General features: G+C 43.2%; 1 protein-coding gene across 4 annotated transcripts in view; it reads left to right on the top strand.

The window, feature by feature from the left end:
* The window catches only part of LOC147890133 (cAMP-dependent protein kinase regulatory subunit-like), a 38958-nt gene extending 26519 nt beyond the window's left edge, over positions 1-12439 (top strand). For all 4 annotated transcript variants that reach the window (XM_087390674.1, XM_087390671.1, XM_087390672.1 and 1 more), the window contains one exon: positions 12086-12439. In XM_087390674.1, coding sequence (XP_087246800.1) covers positions 12086-12172 — 87 coding nt within the window. In that variant the 3' untranslated portion in view covers positions 12173-12439. The remainder of the gene's footprint in view (positions 1-12085) is intronic.
* The last annotated feature ends 5505 nt before the right edge of the window (positions 12440-17944 follow it).

The raw sequence follows: 17944 nt of genomic DNA, 5'->3' as shown, positions 1-17944 counted from the left end.
TAAGTTGACCAAGAGTCTTATTTCAGTGGGTCAGCTAGATGATGCTGGTTTTCACACCACTTTTGGCTTTCAGAGTTGGAAAATTCAGAAGGGCTCTATGCTTTTGGCCAGGGGTGCCAAGTGTGGGACTTTGTATCCCTTACATATATCAGGGGTATTTGATTATGTTGTTGCAACAACCGAGCAGCCAAGCACTTCTTTGTGGCATTGCAAGTTGGGCACATGGTCCCATGCCTACACGGTCATTAGGCGGGGCTGAATACTATGTGACATTCATTGTACACGGTCATTAGGCGGGGCTGAATACTATGTGACATTCATTGATGATGCAACTAGAAAAGTGTGGGCTTATGCTATAGCTCGGAAGAGTGATGTGTTCCAGGTATTTCAGAAATGACTGGCCTTGGTTGAGAATCAGTCAGGTAGAACGCTTAAATGCCTATGGACTGACAATGGTGGAGAGTATCTCTCTCATGACTTTCAGCATTTCTGTGATACACGTGGGATTAAGAGGGAGCTCACATCCCCTCGTACTCTAGAGCAAAATCCAGTTGCAGAAAAGATGAACCGTACCATTGAAAGATTGCGATGCATGCTTTCCAATGCAAGTCTTTCTGGTGGCTTTTGGGCTGAGGCAATAAAGACTGCAGTGCATGTGATCAATAGATCACCTAGTAAGAGTTTGGATGGTGATATTCCTGAAGAGGCATGGAGTGGCAAGAAGCCCTCTTACTCTCATTTGGGTATATTTGGGTGTGAGGCATATGCACATGTGCGGAAAGAGCTTCGAAAGAAGCTAGATCCTAAGTCTAGGAAATGCATCTTTCTGGGTTATGGTGAAAGTGGAGAGATGGGCTATTATCTCTGGGATCCAGAAGCAAAGAAGATCATACGCAGCCATGATGTAGTCTTCAATGAGAAGAAGATGCATAGGCACCCATGAGGGATGTGGAAATGAGGAGAATCACTTTCTAGGATATGAATCCACCTACATATGTTGATAGACAGCAAGCTGTCCATGCACCAAATGTGCAAGAAATGGTACCACCAAATACTCCCACAGGTATACAATCAAAGGTAGATGATGGATCATCTATTGGTGGAAATGATGAGCCAAATGTGGCTGATATGCAGGTGGGACAGTAAGCTAAAATGCCCTTGAGAAGATCATTTAGAGTGTCTAGACTGCTTGATAGGTTTGTTCCAGGGGTAGACTATGTGATGCTTACTGATTGCGAGGAGCCTTCTTGCTACAGAGAGGCTATGATGCGCGAGGATCAACGCAAGTGGGAGTATGCTATGCAATCAGAGATGAGTTCACTTATGAAGAATAAGACTTGGGACTTGGTTTCTTTGCCACATGGAAAGAAAGCATTGCCATGTAAATGGGTCTACAAAATGAAGGTCACAGGTGATGATGTGCCTAGGTACAAGGCCCGTTTGGTCGCTAAAGGGTTCAAGCAAGAGAAGGGTGTGGACTTTAATGAGAGATTCTCTCCGGTTGTGAAGATGACCACACTTAGATGCATGCTTGGACTAGTGGCATTAGAGGATATGGAGCTTATGCAGATGGATGTCAAGACAGCTTTCTTGCATGGGGATTTGCATGAGGAAATTTACATGGTGCAGCCGGAAGGCTTTGAAGAAAAGGGCAAAGAGCATTTAGTTTGCAAGCTGAAGAAGAGTCTCTATGGTCTTAAGCAAGTGCCTAGAGAATGGTATCAGAAGTTTGATGCTTTCATTCGGTCCCAGGGTTTTAGAAGGAGTGAAATTGATCACAGTCTCTACACTAAAAGGGCTAAGGATAATAGCCTGATAATCCTGGCACTATATGTGGATGATATGCTATTGGCTAGCAAGAATACTTATGAGCTAGATGCATTAAAGGCCAAGTTGCATGAGGCCTTTGATATGAAGGATTTGGGACTTGCAGGTCATATTCTTGGTATGTGCATCATGCGTGATCAGAGTAGGAAACTCCTTTGGCTTTCACAAAAAGAGTATGTTACAAAAGTATTGCAACGTTTCAATATGGAGGGGGGGAAGGCAGTGAGTACTCCATTGCCTCCATATGTGAAACTGAGTCACACAGATAGTCCCAAATCAGATGAGGAGAGGGCCATGATGGCCAAGGTTCCTTATGCATCAGCAGTTGGGAGTCTTATGTATGCTATGATAGCTACTAGACCAGACATTGCATTTGCAGTGGGAGTTGTTAGCCGGTATATGGCTAATCCAGGAAAGAGGCATTGGGAGACAGTTAAGTGCATCATGAGGTACATGAAGGGTACCAAGGAGATGTGCATCTGCTTTGGTAAAGGAGACATGTGTGTACTTGGGTACACAGATTCAGACAATGCAGGGCATGTGGATAGTAGGAGATCCACTTCTGGTTATGTGTTCACCTTTGCAGGTGGTGCAGTGTCGTGGATGTCTCGCACACAGAAGTGTGTTGCTTTGTCTATCGCAGAGGCTGAGTATGTTGCAGCCACAGAGGGTTGTAAGGAGGCTATTTGGCTTGATCGGCTAGTGAGATTTTTTGGGATTCATACAGGTGTACTGACATTGCATAGTGATTCCATGAGTGCTATTCAACTAGCACGAAACCCGGTCTTTCATGCAAAGACCAAACACATTGAGGTCAGGTATCATTTCATCAGGAGGTACTTGAGAACAAGCGCATAGAGCTTGTCAAGGTTCATACAGATGATAACCCTGCAGATATGTTGACGAAGAGTCTACCTAGTCAGCGGTTTGAGTATTGTCGTGTATTGACGGGCATTGGATAGTATGCTCACTGGTTGTTCTCCCTTAAAGGCACATTATCCTTTAAGTGGGAGGTTGTGGGGGTTAAAGGTCACTGTGCCTTTACCCCGGTTATGTACAATACTCAAACACATATATAAATGAATGAAAAAGAAGATTAGGGTGGTTCTGCACCCACCGAAACTTGTGTGGCTCTCTCTCTCTCTCTCTCTCTCTCTCTCTCTCTTTTCTTCTTCCGTTCTTGCTTCCGTTGAGAGCACTCTCACTGTTCACCTCTAGGTCACCCCTGTTCACCTCTAGGTCACACCTGTTCACTCCTATGTCACCCCTGTTCACTCCTATGTCACCTCCCCATGTTCACTTCTTTGTCACCCATGTTCACATCTAGGTCACCCCTGTTCACTCCTAGATCACCCCTGTTCACTCCTATGTCACCTCCCCATGTTCATCTCTCTGTGACCCATGTTCATCTCCAAGTCACCCCTGTTCACTCCTAGGTCACCCATGTTCACTCCTATGTCTTCTCCCCATGTTCACCTCTAGGTCACCCATGTTCACTCCTAGGTCACCCCTGTTCACTCCTATGTCACCTCCCCATGTTCACCTCTCTGTCACCCATGTTCACCTCTAGGTCACCCGTGTTCACTCCTAGGTCACCCGTGTTCACTTCTATGTCACCTCCCCATGTTCACCTCTAGGTCACGCATGTTCACCTCCAAGTCACCCCTGTTCACTCCTATGTCACCTCCCCATGTTTACCTCTCTGTCACCGATGTTCACCTCGAGGTCACCCCTGTTCACACTCCTAGTTCACCCTTGTTCATTCCTATGTCACCTCCCCAAGTTGACACTCTATCACCCATGTTCATCCCTATGTCACCCCTTATTCATCCCATGTTCACCCTAGGCTCTGTCACCCATGTTCACCTCTAGGTCACCCCTGTTCACTCACCCCTAGTTCACCCTTGTTCATTCCTATGTCACCTCCCCAAGTTCACTCTCTGTCATCCATGTTCATCCCTATGTCACCCCTTGTTCATCCCATGTTCACTCTAGGTCACTCCAAGGTCACCCCTGTTCACTCCTATGTCACCTCCCCATGTTCACCTCTCTGTCACCCATGTTCACCTCCAGGTCACCCCTGTTCACTCCTATGTCACCTCCCCATGTTCACCTCTCTGTCACCCATGTTCACCTCCAGGTCACCCCTTGTTCATCCCATGTTCACCCTAGGTCACTCCAAGGTCACCCCTGTTCACTCCTATGTCACCTCCCCATGTTCACCTCTTTGTCACCCATGTTCACCTCCAGTTCACCCTTGTTCACTCCTAGGTCACCCCTGTTCACTCCTAGGTCACCCCTGTTCACTCCTAGGTCACCTCCCCATGTTCACCTCTTTGTCACCCATGTTCACCTCCAGGTCACCCCTGTTCTAGGTCACCCATGTTCACTGCTATGTCACCTCCCCATGTTCACCTCTTTGTCACCCATGTTCACCTCTAGGTCACCCCTGTTCACTCCTATGTCACCTCCCCATGTTCACCTCTAGGTCACCCATGTTCACCTCCAAGTCACCCCTGTTCACTCCTAGGTCACCCGTGTTCACTCCTAGGTCACCCGTGTTCACTCCTAGGTCACCTCCCCATGTTCACCTCTAGGTCACCCATGTTCACCTCCAAGTCACTCCTGTTCACTCCTAGGTCACCTCTGTTCACTCCTATGTCACCTCCCCATGTTCACCTCTCTGTCACCCATGTTCACCTCTAGGTCACCCTTGTTCACTCCTATGTCACCTCCCCATGTTCACCTTTAGGTCACCCATATTCACCTCCAAGTCACCCCTGTTCACCCCTAGGTCACTCCTATTCACTCCTATGTCACCTCCCCATGTTCACCTCTAGGTCACCCATGTTCACCTCCAAGTCACACCTGTTCACTCCTAGGTCACCCCTGTTCACCTCTAGGTCACCCATGTTCACCTCCAAGTCACCCCTGTTCACTCCTAGGTCACCTTTCCATGTTCACCTCTGTGTCACCGTATGCTATGGTGACATTATTCGCTTTAGGCCTTTTGGATAAAGCATCTACAACTCTTTTCTGAGCTCCTGGTGTATAAAGAATCTGAAAATGAAACATGGACAGGAAATTTGCCCACTTCATCTGCTTTTCGGAAATCTTGGTTTGAGTCAGGAAATACTTGAGACTTTGGTGGTCAGTCTTGACCGTAAAATCAGCTCCAAGAAGATAATGCTTCCAAATAGTTAGAGCATGAATAACTGCTAACATCTCTTTCTCATAAACACCGAGAAACATTTCTGCACCACGCAGCCTCCGGCTTTCATAAGCAATGACTCGGCCTTCTAAATGAAGAGCAGCTCCCACACATTCTCCACATGCATCGCAGTCCACATCAAACGGTTTCTGTAAATGTGGAACAATGAGAATGGGCCCAATTGTTAACTTTTCTTTGAGAGCATTAAAAGCTATCCATTGTCTTTCTCCCCACCTGAAGACTACATTTTTCTTGGCCAAATCATGTAAGGGGGCTGCTATGTCAGCAAAGTGTCTGATGAAGCATCTGTAATAAGAACAAAGTCCAAGAAAATTGCGTACTTCATGTACCGAGGTGAGCTCTGGCCATTTCGTATAGATCTTATTTTAGCTGGATCCATTCGAATCCCTTCCTTGGAAATAATGTGTCCAAGATAATGAATCTCATCAAGAAAGAATTCACTCTTTTTGGCATTTATAAAAAGCTTATGATTTCTGAGTTCTTGAAACACAGTAGCCAAGTGCTCTTTGTGCTCTTCTTCTATCTTAGAAAAGACCAAAATGTCATCAAAGAAAGTACCTGTAAAGTGCCTGTGGGATCTGGAAATTCTGTCCATCATTCGATTGAAAGTAGCAAGTGTGTTGGTAAGTTCAAAAGGCATCACCAGAAACTCATAAAGTCCAAAAGTAGTCCGAAAAGCTGTCTTCTGGACATCTTGGGGCTGAATCCTTATCTGATGATATCCGCTTTTTAAATCAATGGGGCTGAAAATAGAGGCTCCTTTTAATCTGTCCAAAATATCGTCTATGCGAGGGATTGGAAACCGGTTCTTGATTGTCATTTTATTAAGGGCTCTATAATCCACACTCATGCGATAAGAGCCATCCTTCTTTTGAACTTTAGAGCAATGGAGAATAGAAGGGAGAAGAACTGGGCCTGATAGGTCCCTTTGAGAGCAAATCCTGTACTTGTGCCATAATTTCTTGGGTCTGGGCTGTGCTCACACGGTAAGGCGGCCGATTCGGAGGCTCACTTCCTGGAAGGAGCTCTATGACATGATCTTCAGGCCGTTCTGGAGGAAGCTCTCCTGGTAAAGAATCTTAAAAGCAATCTTTGAAAGATTCTAAAAACTGAAATTTTTCTTTTTCCAATGGACTTATTTCCACTTGGGATTCACCCTCTTTTTCTTTAACAAAAACCATGTACGCAGAAATTGCAGATTTTATTGACTTGGCAATGGAGATATTTGATACAACTGGAATGGTCTCGCCTTTTCCTTTTGCCAAGATTTTGTGTTGCTTTTTCCGATGCTCAAAACTAGAGTTCTTGCTTTAAAATCAAGAACCACCTCCTTTCTATGGAACCATGGCATACCCAAAATTGCACCATAATGCTCGAGAGGTGAAACATAAAACTCCTCATGGTCCACATAATCTTGTACATGAATCCTAAGTTTTCCAATCAAAGGTGTAACTTTGACTAGATCCCCTTTGAAGACATGCTCTTCATCCAAAGATAATCCCAATTCTTCTATCTTAATTCCTAGCCTCAAAGCTAGATCTTCTTAGATGAAATTATCGGTAGCTCCTGGATCAAAAAGAATCAAGGCATTTTGATCTCTTACTTTACCCCATGCGACGCAAAGCTCTCTGTTTTCTGGTTCTGTGGTTCTTCCCAGCATATTTGGGATTCCTCCTGCCACGGGCTTTGGCAGTTCTTTTGGCGTTTTCTGCTCCCTTGGACCCACAGTCCTATGGGGACACTGGGAAGCCACATGCCCTAGTGTTCCACAACCGAAACACTTACCTTCCTTTCGGAAGGTCGCAATCTGCTCTGGAGTAAACTTTGACTTTCCTTCGAAGCTTGAATGGACCCCTCGGCTTCTAAGGCTGAAATATTTTTGAATCTTGAGTTGGTGGTACAATCCTCACACCCTTTCCTTTTTCTACCATAGTTTGAAGAAGATCTTCCCTTAGCAGTTCAACCACTGAAGCTGAATGCATTAAATCTCTGAGCTTCGTCTTCTTTGGATCAATGCTTACTTGAGTCCGTATGTTGGGAAGCAATCCCACTCGATACTTCCGAAGCTTTGTCTTTTCTGAAATTTCTTTGAAGGGCGTGATTTGAAGCTAGGCTGTCCAAAACTTTTGATTATATGTGTTGATGGTGTCAGTGGCTGCCATGCACACACTTTCCCATGCTGTATGAACATCGTCATAGAAATTCTTAGGCAAGAACTGTTCATAGAACTGCTTCTTGAATTTTTTCCAAGTCTTTGGAGATTCTTCCACAACAAGAAGAGCTCCCCACCGAGCACTGGCACTTGTTGTCAAATGAAGACTCACGATCTTTAACTTGGACTTCTCGTGATAGTGCCTGTTTTGAAGGCTATGTCAAATTGACGGATGAACTGCAAAGCTTTCTCAGTGGCTCCATACTTTCCATCAAAAGTATTGAACTTGACAGACTTACCTCCTTCCTTGAAATCCTTACTTCGAGATCTGGATCTTCTTCTGTGCTTATGACGAGAGCATCCTCGGGATTTAGAGGAAGAGGAAGAAGAAGAAGATGAAGAAGAACTAGAAGAAGATGGGCTTGAACTAGGAGTTCTCCTTCCATGCTTTCGACTTCGTCTCTCGTGTGGCTTCAGACTCCTCCGTCGTTTTCTTGAAGTTTCATGCTTCTGGCGTGATGCAGGAGACTGTGAATTCTCCCTAGAGAAAGGAGAATGCTTAGAAGACTCTTTCGATGGAGAAGTATGAGAAAGTTTTCTGTCTCCCTTTTCTTTTCGTGGCTTTGACCTGGATAGGACATCATCTAAATAATTGCTGAAATCGAGGTTTCTCCTTAAGAATCTCGAACTCCTTGATCTTTTCTTTCATGAATCCTTCACTAAGATCGTCCTCAAGTCCCTTAGATTGCTTCTTGAAAGCTGAACTGGGCCTCTTGGAAGCTGAACTCCCTTGCTCTGAAACCATGACTTCTTGTTCTAACACAACTAATTGCAGAGCTCCACTCCTCTTTGAGGTAGTAAATCTATATGGGTGAAGACAAGAGCCGGCCCGATGCGCGATGAAGTAAGGGTGGGAGTGGCTTTTAGTTGTATGGTGCAACCAGTTGTCCGGGGAATCTGGACCAGAAATACGCAGATACAGCAAGGGCCTACGAATCTCTGAGGCTGCAAGCTTCTTGGATCGTGGTCACCAAAGAGAGCAACCAACCTTGGCTCTGATACCACTGAAACCGTAACTAAACCAAAGAACAGCCCTCAAACCAATCGCAAATTCCTCTTGGGCTCTAGGGCACGGCTTGCAAGCGCTTACCGGCTTCAATCCACGTGTAGAAACCAAAATCGCAGCAAAGGGAACACTCTGGCACAGAATCGCAGCAAAGGAGACACTCTCGGGCTCAAGAACCTGGAACGGAATCCAAGACAGGCTCTGTAGATCCATGCGTAGAAACCAAAATCACAGCAAAGGAAACACTCTGGCACAGAATCGCAGCAAAGGAAACACTCTCAGGCTCAAGAACGTGGCACACAATCCAAGACAGGCTCTGTAGAAGAAATCGCAATTTGCTCCTGCACTAGAATCTGTAACCGGAACTTGAACAAAGCGTGGGAACTTTGAAGAGCTTGTTGAAACGTGATTGCTGACAAGTAGAGTAGCTGGGAGATGAGGGAGAGAAGAAAGAACACAGCACTAGGGGCCAGAAAGAAGGGCTGGCCCCCCCCCAAGGTCTTTATTGCAATAGAAAATAGTCTTTGTACAATTGGCTCTTCACAAGAGCATGAACTGAGTACAAAACTGAATGATCTTGAACTCTTTGGCTCTTATTTTATAACCTTGGCCTAGCAAAAAGCTAAACCTGCTTTCTGAAAGCTATTTCTAGCTTTAGTGCTTTTTAAAAGCTATTTTATGCTTTTGTTCTTCGTAAAAGCTACTTTTATACAAAAACCAAGCTTTCTAGCTTTTTCTGCTGCTTTTAGGGCTTTTCTTGAGAATCGCGCTGCTTTTTCTACTTGTCTGCCTAGCTGGGGCCCTCCTCCATATAAGCGCCCACTTTCAGGATGCTTGTTGCCTTTGGTAGGACTTGCTTTTTGCACTTTTCCCCTAATTCTAGGGCTTCTTTGCACTTTCCTTGGTCCTAAACATTGCCACAAACAATATTCAACACTTTAACCCATTAAAGGTTAGTCTAATGCATGCATTCTAGTTCTAGGACTATTTCTAGTCCCTTGTGGGTGTCCCCATAGTTCTCTTTTTACAGATGCAAAGCAACAGTAAAACAATAAAACTTATTCTTGGTTAATTAACTTAACCATTCTTTGACCAAATTCAATTCTAATAAAGATTATTCTTTATTCTCTTGGGAGAAGCCCAAACTAGTGACTGAATCACAAACTTCTTAGCTTATGTGCATAGCTGTGCAAGCCAGTAAATAGACAATGCTCAGAAACAAATATAGAAGCAACACTTTATATTTCCGTCCGTCCAGAAACTAGGACAGGATACAATACCAAAAGGTCCTTCTACTACAAGCTTGGCACTTTTAGATCTCTGAGCCCGTGTGCTCCACCTCGAGCAAATGTAGACTCTCTGTCTAGAGTGATCCTCTCCACCTTGCTGTTAGGAACCTCAGCCTAGATGGGCAGCCCTTCTCAACTTATTCTGCAGCTTCTCTGTACCTCCTTCTCCTCTTGGATATAGGCCCAAGGTAGGTCTAGTGCTGCTCCTATGTGTTGGCTGGAGTGCTGCTCCAGAAGATATGATGATCACAACTCCTTGCTGCCCTAGAAGACAGCCAAGGTCCAGCCTCTAGGGAACTCAGTCTACAGCACACCTTCCACTCTCCTTCACCCCAGTGTGAGGCCCAAGGGAGTGTCTTCTGGCTGCTCCTGTTTGCTCCTTTTCTTGCTGGATAGTTGGATGATTGTATGAGGCATAATGGCCTCCTTTTATAGGCCCAAGGCCCTTCCAAAAACCGACCAGTCCGGACGACTTTTAGGGTCTGTAGGAATATATGCTGTAGGCAGCCCCTTTTAGCCCTTTTAGGGCCCTCTTTTCCAGGGCCTTTTGCCTACACTCCAAGGGCTTTAGCCCTCCTTCCAAGGCAGGGTCCCAGCCCCTTCTGTCTGCCTATATAAGGCTTGGTTGGCTGGCTCCAACCAGCCCAACCAGCCTAACCAGGATGGCCGACCCTCCTGCTGGTACACCCGCCTCTGCTGCGCCCCTTTCTGGCACCCTGTCCTGCCCACACGTGTGCGCCTTTGCTGCGCCATGTCACCTCAGTCCGCCCTCGTGTTCGCCTCTGTTAGGGGCCTGTTGCAGCCCGTATGGACAGTCCTTGAAGCGCCTCTGCCAGGCTGCTGTGCTGCCCACATGGCAGCTCATGTGCTGCCCATGTGGCAGCCCCTTTTGGCTGTCCTTTCCCTGTGAGGTGCTGCCCATGTGGCAGCCTCCTCCCTTACCTTTTCTTTTGGGCACATGCCCTAGGTCTCCCTCCCCCATGCTCTCCTCATATGGGGGCTTACAGATGGGGGGGTGGTGACCTTTCCAACACTTTGGGCTCATGGAGGATTTGACTCTATGGAGGAGTCTCCATAATTTTTTTTTCAATAAGGCCCTGGAGAGTGGTAGTGTTTTGGTCTAGGGCACTGAGAAAAGAGTCTTCTCTTTTTTTGTTACATGGTTAGTAATGCCAGCAATTTTAGCTCAAATGCAAAGCTCCTCATTGGGAGAGTTTTCAGCTTTCTGCTGATCAGTTGAAACTTTTTTGGAAGACTAATAGAAAAATCACTCTTTTCTTTTGGCTTTCTATTCACGTAGGGATTGCAATGACCTATGGAGGTCCAAGTTTGGGGATGACTCTGCTTGTCTTTGATGGAATCTATTCAGCATTGCCAATGGGATTGCAAATAGGCAAGGATTATCTAGAAGGGAATCCTGCTGCTTGTCTTTGATGGAATCTATTTAGCATTGCCAATGGGATTGCCAACAGGCAAGGATTATCTAGAAGGGAATTAGCAGGATTTTAAGCACTTTTGTTCCCCTTCCTATGACCTAGGGCTCTATGGCTTGGCTTTCTCTTTCGGGGCCTTAGGTCAATTATGAGACACGATTGTTCTTGGGCTCTTTCGATTCATCAACAGTTCATGGAGTCTTGCTCTTTGAGTCCAAAAGATCGTTGAAGGGAAAACGGCATTTTAATTTTACATTATTCTATTTGGCATTAAATTAAGAGAGGAGAAATTTGAGGGATCCACTATGACTCTAAAGATCAATTTAGCAAGGCATGGCTCGGGAAAAGTTTGAAACATTCAGATAAAATCTATGTGTCATTGACATGACACCACTCAAAGGGAATTGTTGGAATACTCAGTATTATGGTGACATGATTAGCTAGTTCTATCGGTAGAGTACACAAAAAAGAGATATGGGGAACAACCATAATCCCACATGTATGTAAGGTTTTCTTTCTTTCAATAGATATAGATTTCTAGGTCATGATGATGTTTGGTTTATCTCGGGAGTTTGCCTATAGTCTCTCTCTCTCTCTCTCTCTCTCTCTCTCACACACACACACACACACACACACACACACACACACACGCATACAACACGCACGTAGAGCAAATAATATGAATAAGATATTTTTTATGAAAGTGTTTATCTTATAATCATTTAGTGGAACATGCATACATACATAATTAGGAGTCGTATGGTCAAAAAGTAGATACGCTTCAAAGAGATCATTTAAAGATACCATCAGCACTACTATATGGACGAATTTCCTTCAGATGCGTAAGGATAGTTTAGCATGCCTTGATGAATTCCTAAAATATTCACGATCACAAGCATCTATACATTAACTACATGTTTCTCTAGTAATTTCTTGAAGACCGTCTAATTTAATTTTCCTGTTTTGAGCTGCAAAAAGTATTCTTGCATGTTTTTATACATCCATAACTTCTATCTCACACCATCCAATAACCTTTGACTTTACTCTTGCATTAAACTGATTTTTTTTCCCTTTTTGTTATAATAGAGATTGCTTGGTAAATTGGACGATATTCTACAACGAAACAAAAAAGACTATGGCAATGGCCAAGAAGACAAAACGAGCAATGCTTAAGCCATCACCAACAGAGTTGAATGCCAATAAAACAACTAACATTTGACAACTTGGTTGGTACTTTCTTGTCCAAGTTGTGCAAGGCCTTAGAATATACATATGACAGTTATATGTGGCAGCTAGATAGTAGAGCTCTAGAATGCTTTTTAAAATAAATGCTTACTAGATAAATTTGTGAAACATATATTTATGTGTTGATGTTTATGGACTTGGAAAGCATTTGAGAGAAATGTATTATTTGGAACAAGGAGGCAACGACAATCAGGGAAGGGCATTCCTTTTAATAGGAAAATTATACTATTGCACTAATTTATTACATATTGCAACTTTCATAGCAATACTACCTGTTGCAATTATTTTTTAACTATAGTACCCTTTTTGATAAAGTAAAGATTATCATTGCATCATTGCACTTTGGAGAACTGATTTTTTTTTTAAATACATGATAATAATGGGGTAAAGTTCTACCACCAACAGTAGGAGTGTTGCTGCATGTATAAAACACTATAATTTGGTCATTTTTTACGTAAGAGGTAATATCCTTCTCTTATCCATTAGGATTCGAGGCATGACCTAGGGAGTAGTGCTTAGTCATAGACCCATAAACCAAGGGGTCGAAGGTGCCATAAGTTAGGATTTAGATGCTTGGGATCTCCCTTAGAAGGGGATAAGTTTATTAAAATGGATGTCTATTAAAGTTATATCACGAAATTAGATGTGTCATATCATCATGTGTCTCACATGCATCAAATCGATTGTATGACAAAATCGATTGTATTTGTCATGTTTTGTGCATGTGCCTCATGCATTATAATATATGAAATAATCTCTCTATGTCATGGTTTATTCATGTGAAATACATCATGAAGTTAGCATAATGCATCTTGTGTCATCATTACATGCATATATATTATTACATAGATGCACATTCTAAAGTGCAAGAATTGATAGAAAAAGTTAATGGTGCATATGCACATGGAAGGCTTTAGGGTTGGAACAATATTGTATAAATCTATAACATTGTGTGGCACAAAAGAGACTTGAATAGAACATTGCTTTTTAAACATTAAAATTTAAGACTATTTTCTGTCATTTTGAAGAACATGATGATACAACATTACTTTAGAAAAAACAAGTATGTCGAAATAAAGAGAAGTGTACTTTTTGTAGAAGCTTAAAACATGCAAATTTTGGGTATTTCTCAAAAGCACAATAGAGTGCTGACACAATTTCCCTTCAATTCAAAGCATTTCTAATTTGGGAAAGCTTTGAATTCACATATATATGGTTTTTTTAATATTGTTATATAGAACATTCAAGTGGAATATACTCTTCTTTCCTATGGAGACCTAACATGGCTTTGACTTGCACTTACGTTAATCCCAATGAAGAGTCAACAAAATGCGTAGATTGAATATAGTCATAACATTGTACACAAACTAGACTTAAAATATATCTTCCTTTTAAAAAACATTAAACTATTTGTTTCTTACAATGATGGCAGAGAATTTAGTTATACAATATCATATCTTTTGTAAGAAAGCCGAAAAAGGTGCTACAAAACATTTACAAAAACATTAGAGTTCAAACATTAAAAAAAAGAAAAGAAGACTGATTAAAATCAAATGAAGAGAAAACAAGAATTGATATAAAGTAGTTATAACCTATAACTTTTTTGAAAAAGTACTAGATATGATCTAATTACTAGACTTTTATTGTGTTAGAAGTTCCATGCTTATCTCTATACATAAAAAATCTTGGAAGCTTCATGTACATGATACTGCTTGACTAGTGATTATATAACATACATTAAATCAATTTTAATACTTTGAAAATTTTTAATGGAATAAATTCACACAATAACATTTATATATGAATCAACCAATATCATCAAGACATAGATCATGTGGGGCCATTCAATTGGATATGTAACCCAAATTGGGGTCAGAGTTCAAAAGATGCATGTCAAAGTTGCCAAAAAAGAGATACTAAACTAAAGGTAATTACTAGACAATCTTATCCCATGGATTATATTTTCGCTTGCCAAGACAAGATTTTGGTATATGTACAATGAAATCCAATCATGGGGAATTGGTAGTGACCCCAAATATATATTGTTCTTAGGAAGACTGTACTCATGTTGCTCTCATTGAGAGAAAGGAAAAATAAATGTTAGGAATTGGGTACGTGGATGTCTTCACCTGTGGGGAGAGTTGCTTCACTAGTAGTTTATTGCTCTATTGTTGGCAAGGAAGCAACGAATACTAGTGCTTGTTGCTCCATCATCTAGTCCTTAACTTCAAAATTTTCCAAAAGAGAGACTCCTAGTGCCTCATGGAAGAAATCAAAGTTTTAAACATTGTAGTTTAAGCCAACCAAGATAAGCTGTGTCAAACATCTGTATGGCTGCGTGATGAACATGTCATAAGTCAACATGGACTGTGCAGCTGCTCTATAGAAGAGGCATCTAGCTTGTCAATGTAGCTACGGAGAATGTGACATACAAGGGTGTCACCAACCCAAAAGAATTGACAGCAATGTTGGAGATATGCTGCAATAGAATAATCTCTGTCATATGATATAGGGTCATAGAAGGTTGCATAGTCTATGTGGATAGAGTGATCCAGGGGCTGCATATAAAAGCTGGGGCCGAAGGTGCAAGTATGAAGTCTGCTCTATTGAAGAAGAGGCCCGTACAAATGTCAAGGTATGGGAACTTATCCAACTTGTATGATCAACATCATGAGCAAAAGATCGTCTTATATGTGCATGGCTAAACATCTGTTGGCATAGGATGTAGCACTTGTCGTAGGCTCATGGTGGAGTTGACAGGATATAAAGGCCTAGAATCTTGAAATACAACTAAGAAAACATAAGATGTCCTTGAGGCATATGCGATGCTGAATGCTGATGATGTGTGAATGTGTACACCGAAGATAGATTCAAAAGGATTGACACCGGTGGGAACTAATTAGGTGATGTGACAATGGCTTACTTGGCTTTGTGGAGTTTAATCTCCTCTATGGCTATGCTTGTCTATAGCTAGACTACACGTCAAAGCGCAAAATGCAACAAAATGAATTTTATGTGCTAGGTCCAGCTCCCAAAAGATGGCCAAACTTTGATCCCAAGAGGGTGGTCAAAATGATGGTGTGGATGAAGGGTGATGTGGTAGACTGAGGTCACATGCCAATTACAAAGTGTGATTGTGTGGCACGATGTGCTGAGGTGGCGCATGGATGCACATGCAAAACCGCAATATGCTTGCATGAAGAGGCAAGTGTGCCTAGCAGGGGCTATGCCACTTGGCATGATGACATGGCATGCTTATGTGGCATTGATGACATCGATTGCCATGTGTATTACTGATGTGGCAGTATGCTGCCTAGGCTTATTGAACTGAGCAGATGATGTGGTAGTCAAGGATGACATGTCAGCGTTGACATGGCTACTGACGTGTACTAGATGGTGTGGCAGGTGGGCAGCTGGGCAAAGTGGGCAACGTTGCTAATGTGGAAAGATAAGCCTAACATGGCATATAGACTGAAATTCCTTGACCACACCTCTATGTGTGGTAACGTAGCTGCGCTTGGACGGAATATGCGAAAATATCGACAGAATCACGAAGATTATGTCCCCTCCTCAATTTGTGTCGTTGCCTAGAGGCTGTGTCGTCCGTCATGGAGGTGTGGAAGCTGCGTGTGAGTGGAGTGGAGCTGTTTGTGCATCCTATGCTGCTGTCATTCCGTTTGTGGCAGCTGTGTCGAGTTGCCATGTGCAAAGAGTCGTTGATGCCTTCATTGCTCGAGTCGTGTTGCTGGAGCCCTTGCTGGAGTCTCTGCTGTCTGGGTCCTGCTTGTTGAAGGAGCTATTGAGTTTGATGGTTATTGTTGAACGTTGTAAATGGATAGAGGCCTGCTAAGGCGTTGCTATGGGTTGGTTGGACTGCCTGTCGTGGGGCGTGGCCATTGGTAGGATCCGTTCGAAGGAGTCTCGCAGAGTCCATGGAGTCTGTACCTTGTTTCAATTGCAGGAGACGTCAAGGGCGTGGTCGTTGGGAGTCCCGCTAGGAGTGCTTGGGCAGCTGTGGGCGTGCTTGTTTGGAGCATCGTTTGTTGTTGTGTTGCCGTGGATGCTTGGAGTTGGCCGTCGTGGAGCTTGAGCTCGTTTTCTCTCTGTGTGAGCCGCTGGAGCATTGTAGTCCGTGGGAGCTGCTGCGCTGAGGCGTATGGAGCACTTGTTACATGGGTTGTGCCAGGCATGCGTTTGTGTAGAAGTCCTCGTGTGAGCCTCTAGTTGCTGAAGGCGTTGAAATCAGTTTTCAGAAAAGCTGTGGACGGGCCTTTGAAGGGCATTCTCACCATGTGCGATGACCCTTGGTCTTCCTAGATTTCTATTGCTCGAACGTGTCCTCCACTGGTAATTCTTCCCTGACTATGGTGATGGGCGACAATACAATGAGTAGGGGTACAGTTAAAGGGTGGTGGATCTTGCTCACCTTGCGGCAACCAAGTGGCCTAGAAACAAGTAGGCGAGCAATGGAGATCCTCTCACAAACTTCTACAAGGTCATGACGAGTGTAGAGTGTACGAATATTGGTTACCAAACATGACTCAGCACAGATTCCAATCCTCTTATTGTGAGGAGATACTTTGTGTGTTGATGCTAGTTGACATGGGGAGACGCTTTCGTTGGTCCATTGTAGGCGTGGACAGCTTTGCTTTTGGGTTGAGGCTGTAGAAGAGTCGCTTATCTGCCTAGAGCCTTTTTGTCGAGGCGGTAGGCATCTAGGCTGCTTGTACTGAGGAACTCGCTTTGTTGAAAGATCTTGAGTCGCCCTTTTGTTCTCTCTTGCACCTTAGTTGTCAGGCGTGTTAATAGCCTTAGTTGTCAGGCGTGTTAATAGCCTCTCTCTCTCTCTCTATAAAAAACGAGAGAGATGTGGGAGCTTCGTTGATCGGCTATGTATGCTGAAGAGAAGCCAAAACTTTTCTCTCACAAAACCTTTAAAGATATCTCTCAAGAAATGAAGAAGAAGACAATAACGCTAAAATGAACATAACCAAAGCCGCATATGTCGAAATGACAAACATTCTAAACCATATGGAAGGTGGAGAAGAGCTCTAGGATGAGAGCTAGAGAAGGAATGGAGATGACTCAAAGGGAGGGCTTATGCCTTGACTACAGCAAGAGATTATACTCTCTCTCAACGGAGGACTTTCTCACGAAGGATGAACCGCACAAATCTCACTCTCAAAGAAGGAGGATGCCTCGCATACGGAGGGCTTAGTGCCTTGACCAAATGCAAGGGCTTGGGAGCACCATCGGTTCTGATACCATCAAGACAACAGTAGTACCACAAGAACTTGCCTCTAAAAAGGAGGTAGCCCCACAAAAACCTAATGCTACCTATACGTTGTATTGAACATAAACATGAGAAACCCTTAGGGTTAGGGATAGGGTTTTCCCCTAATGCCCTATAGGTATGGTGCAATTTACACCATCCTCAACACTATTCATATAGAGAAATTAAACATAGGTTTCATGATTATAGGAAAATCAATAGGACTTGCTTGAGATTTCAAGATTTGGGTGAAAATTTAACAAGAATTCCACCAAATATATCCTTGTGTTTCATATAGGGACATTAGGAATAGGTTTCATGCTTACATCAATATGACTTGCTTGAGATTTGAAGATTTGGGTGAAATTTTAGCAAGAACCATACTAAATATATTGTTGCATGGATTTCCATATCAAGGATCCACATCA

Source organism: Dipteris shenzhenensis, chromosome 19, assembly GCF_047967505.1.
Source record: "Dipteris shenzhenensis isolate YYH24624 ecotype China chromosome 19, Dip_SZ_1.0, whole genome shotgun sequence".
Taxonomy (NCBI): Eukaryota; Viridiplantae; Streptophyta; class Polypodiopsida; order Gleicheniales; family Dipteridaceae; genus Dipteris; species Dipteris shenzhenensis.
The sequence above is the reverse complement of the archived record's forward strand: the minus strand, read 5'-3'. Positions and strand labels throughout refer to the sequence as shown.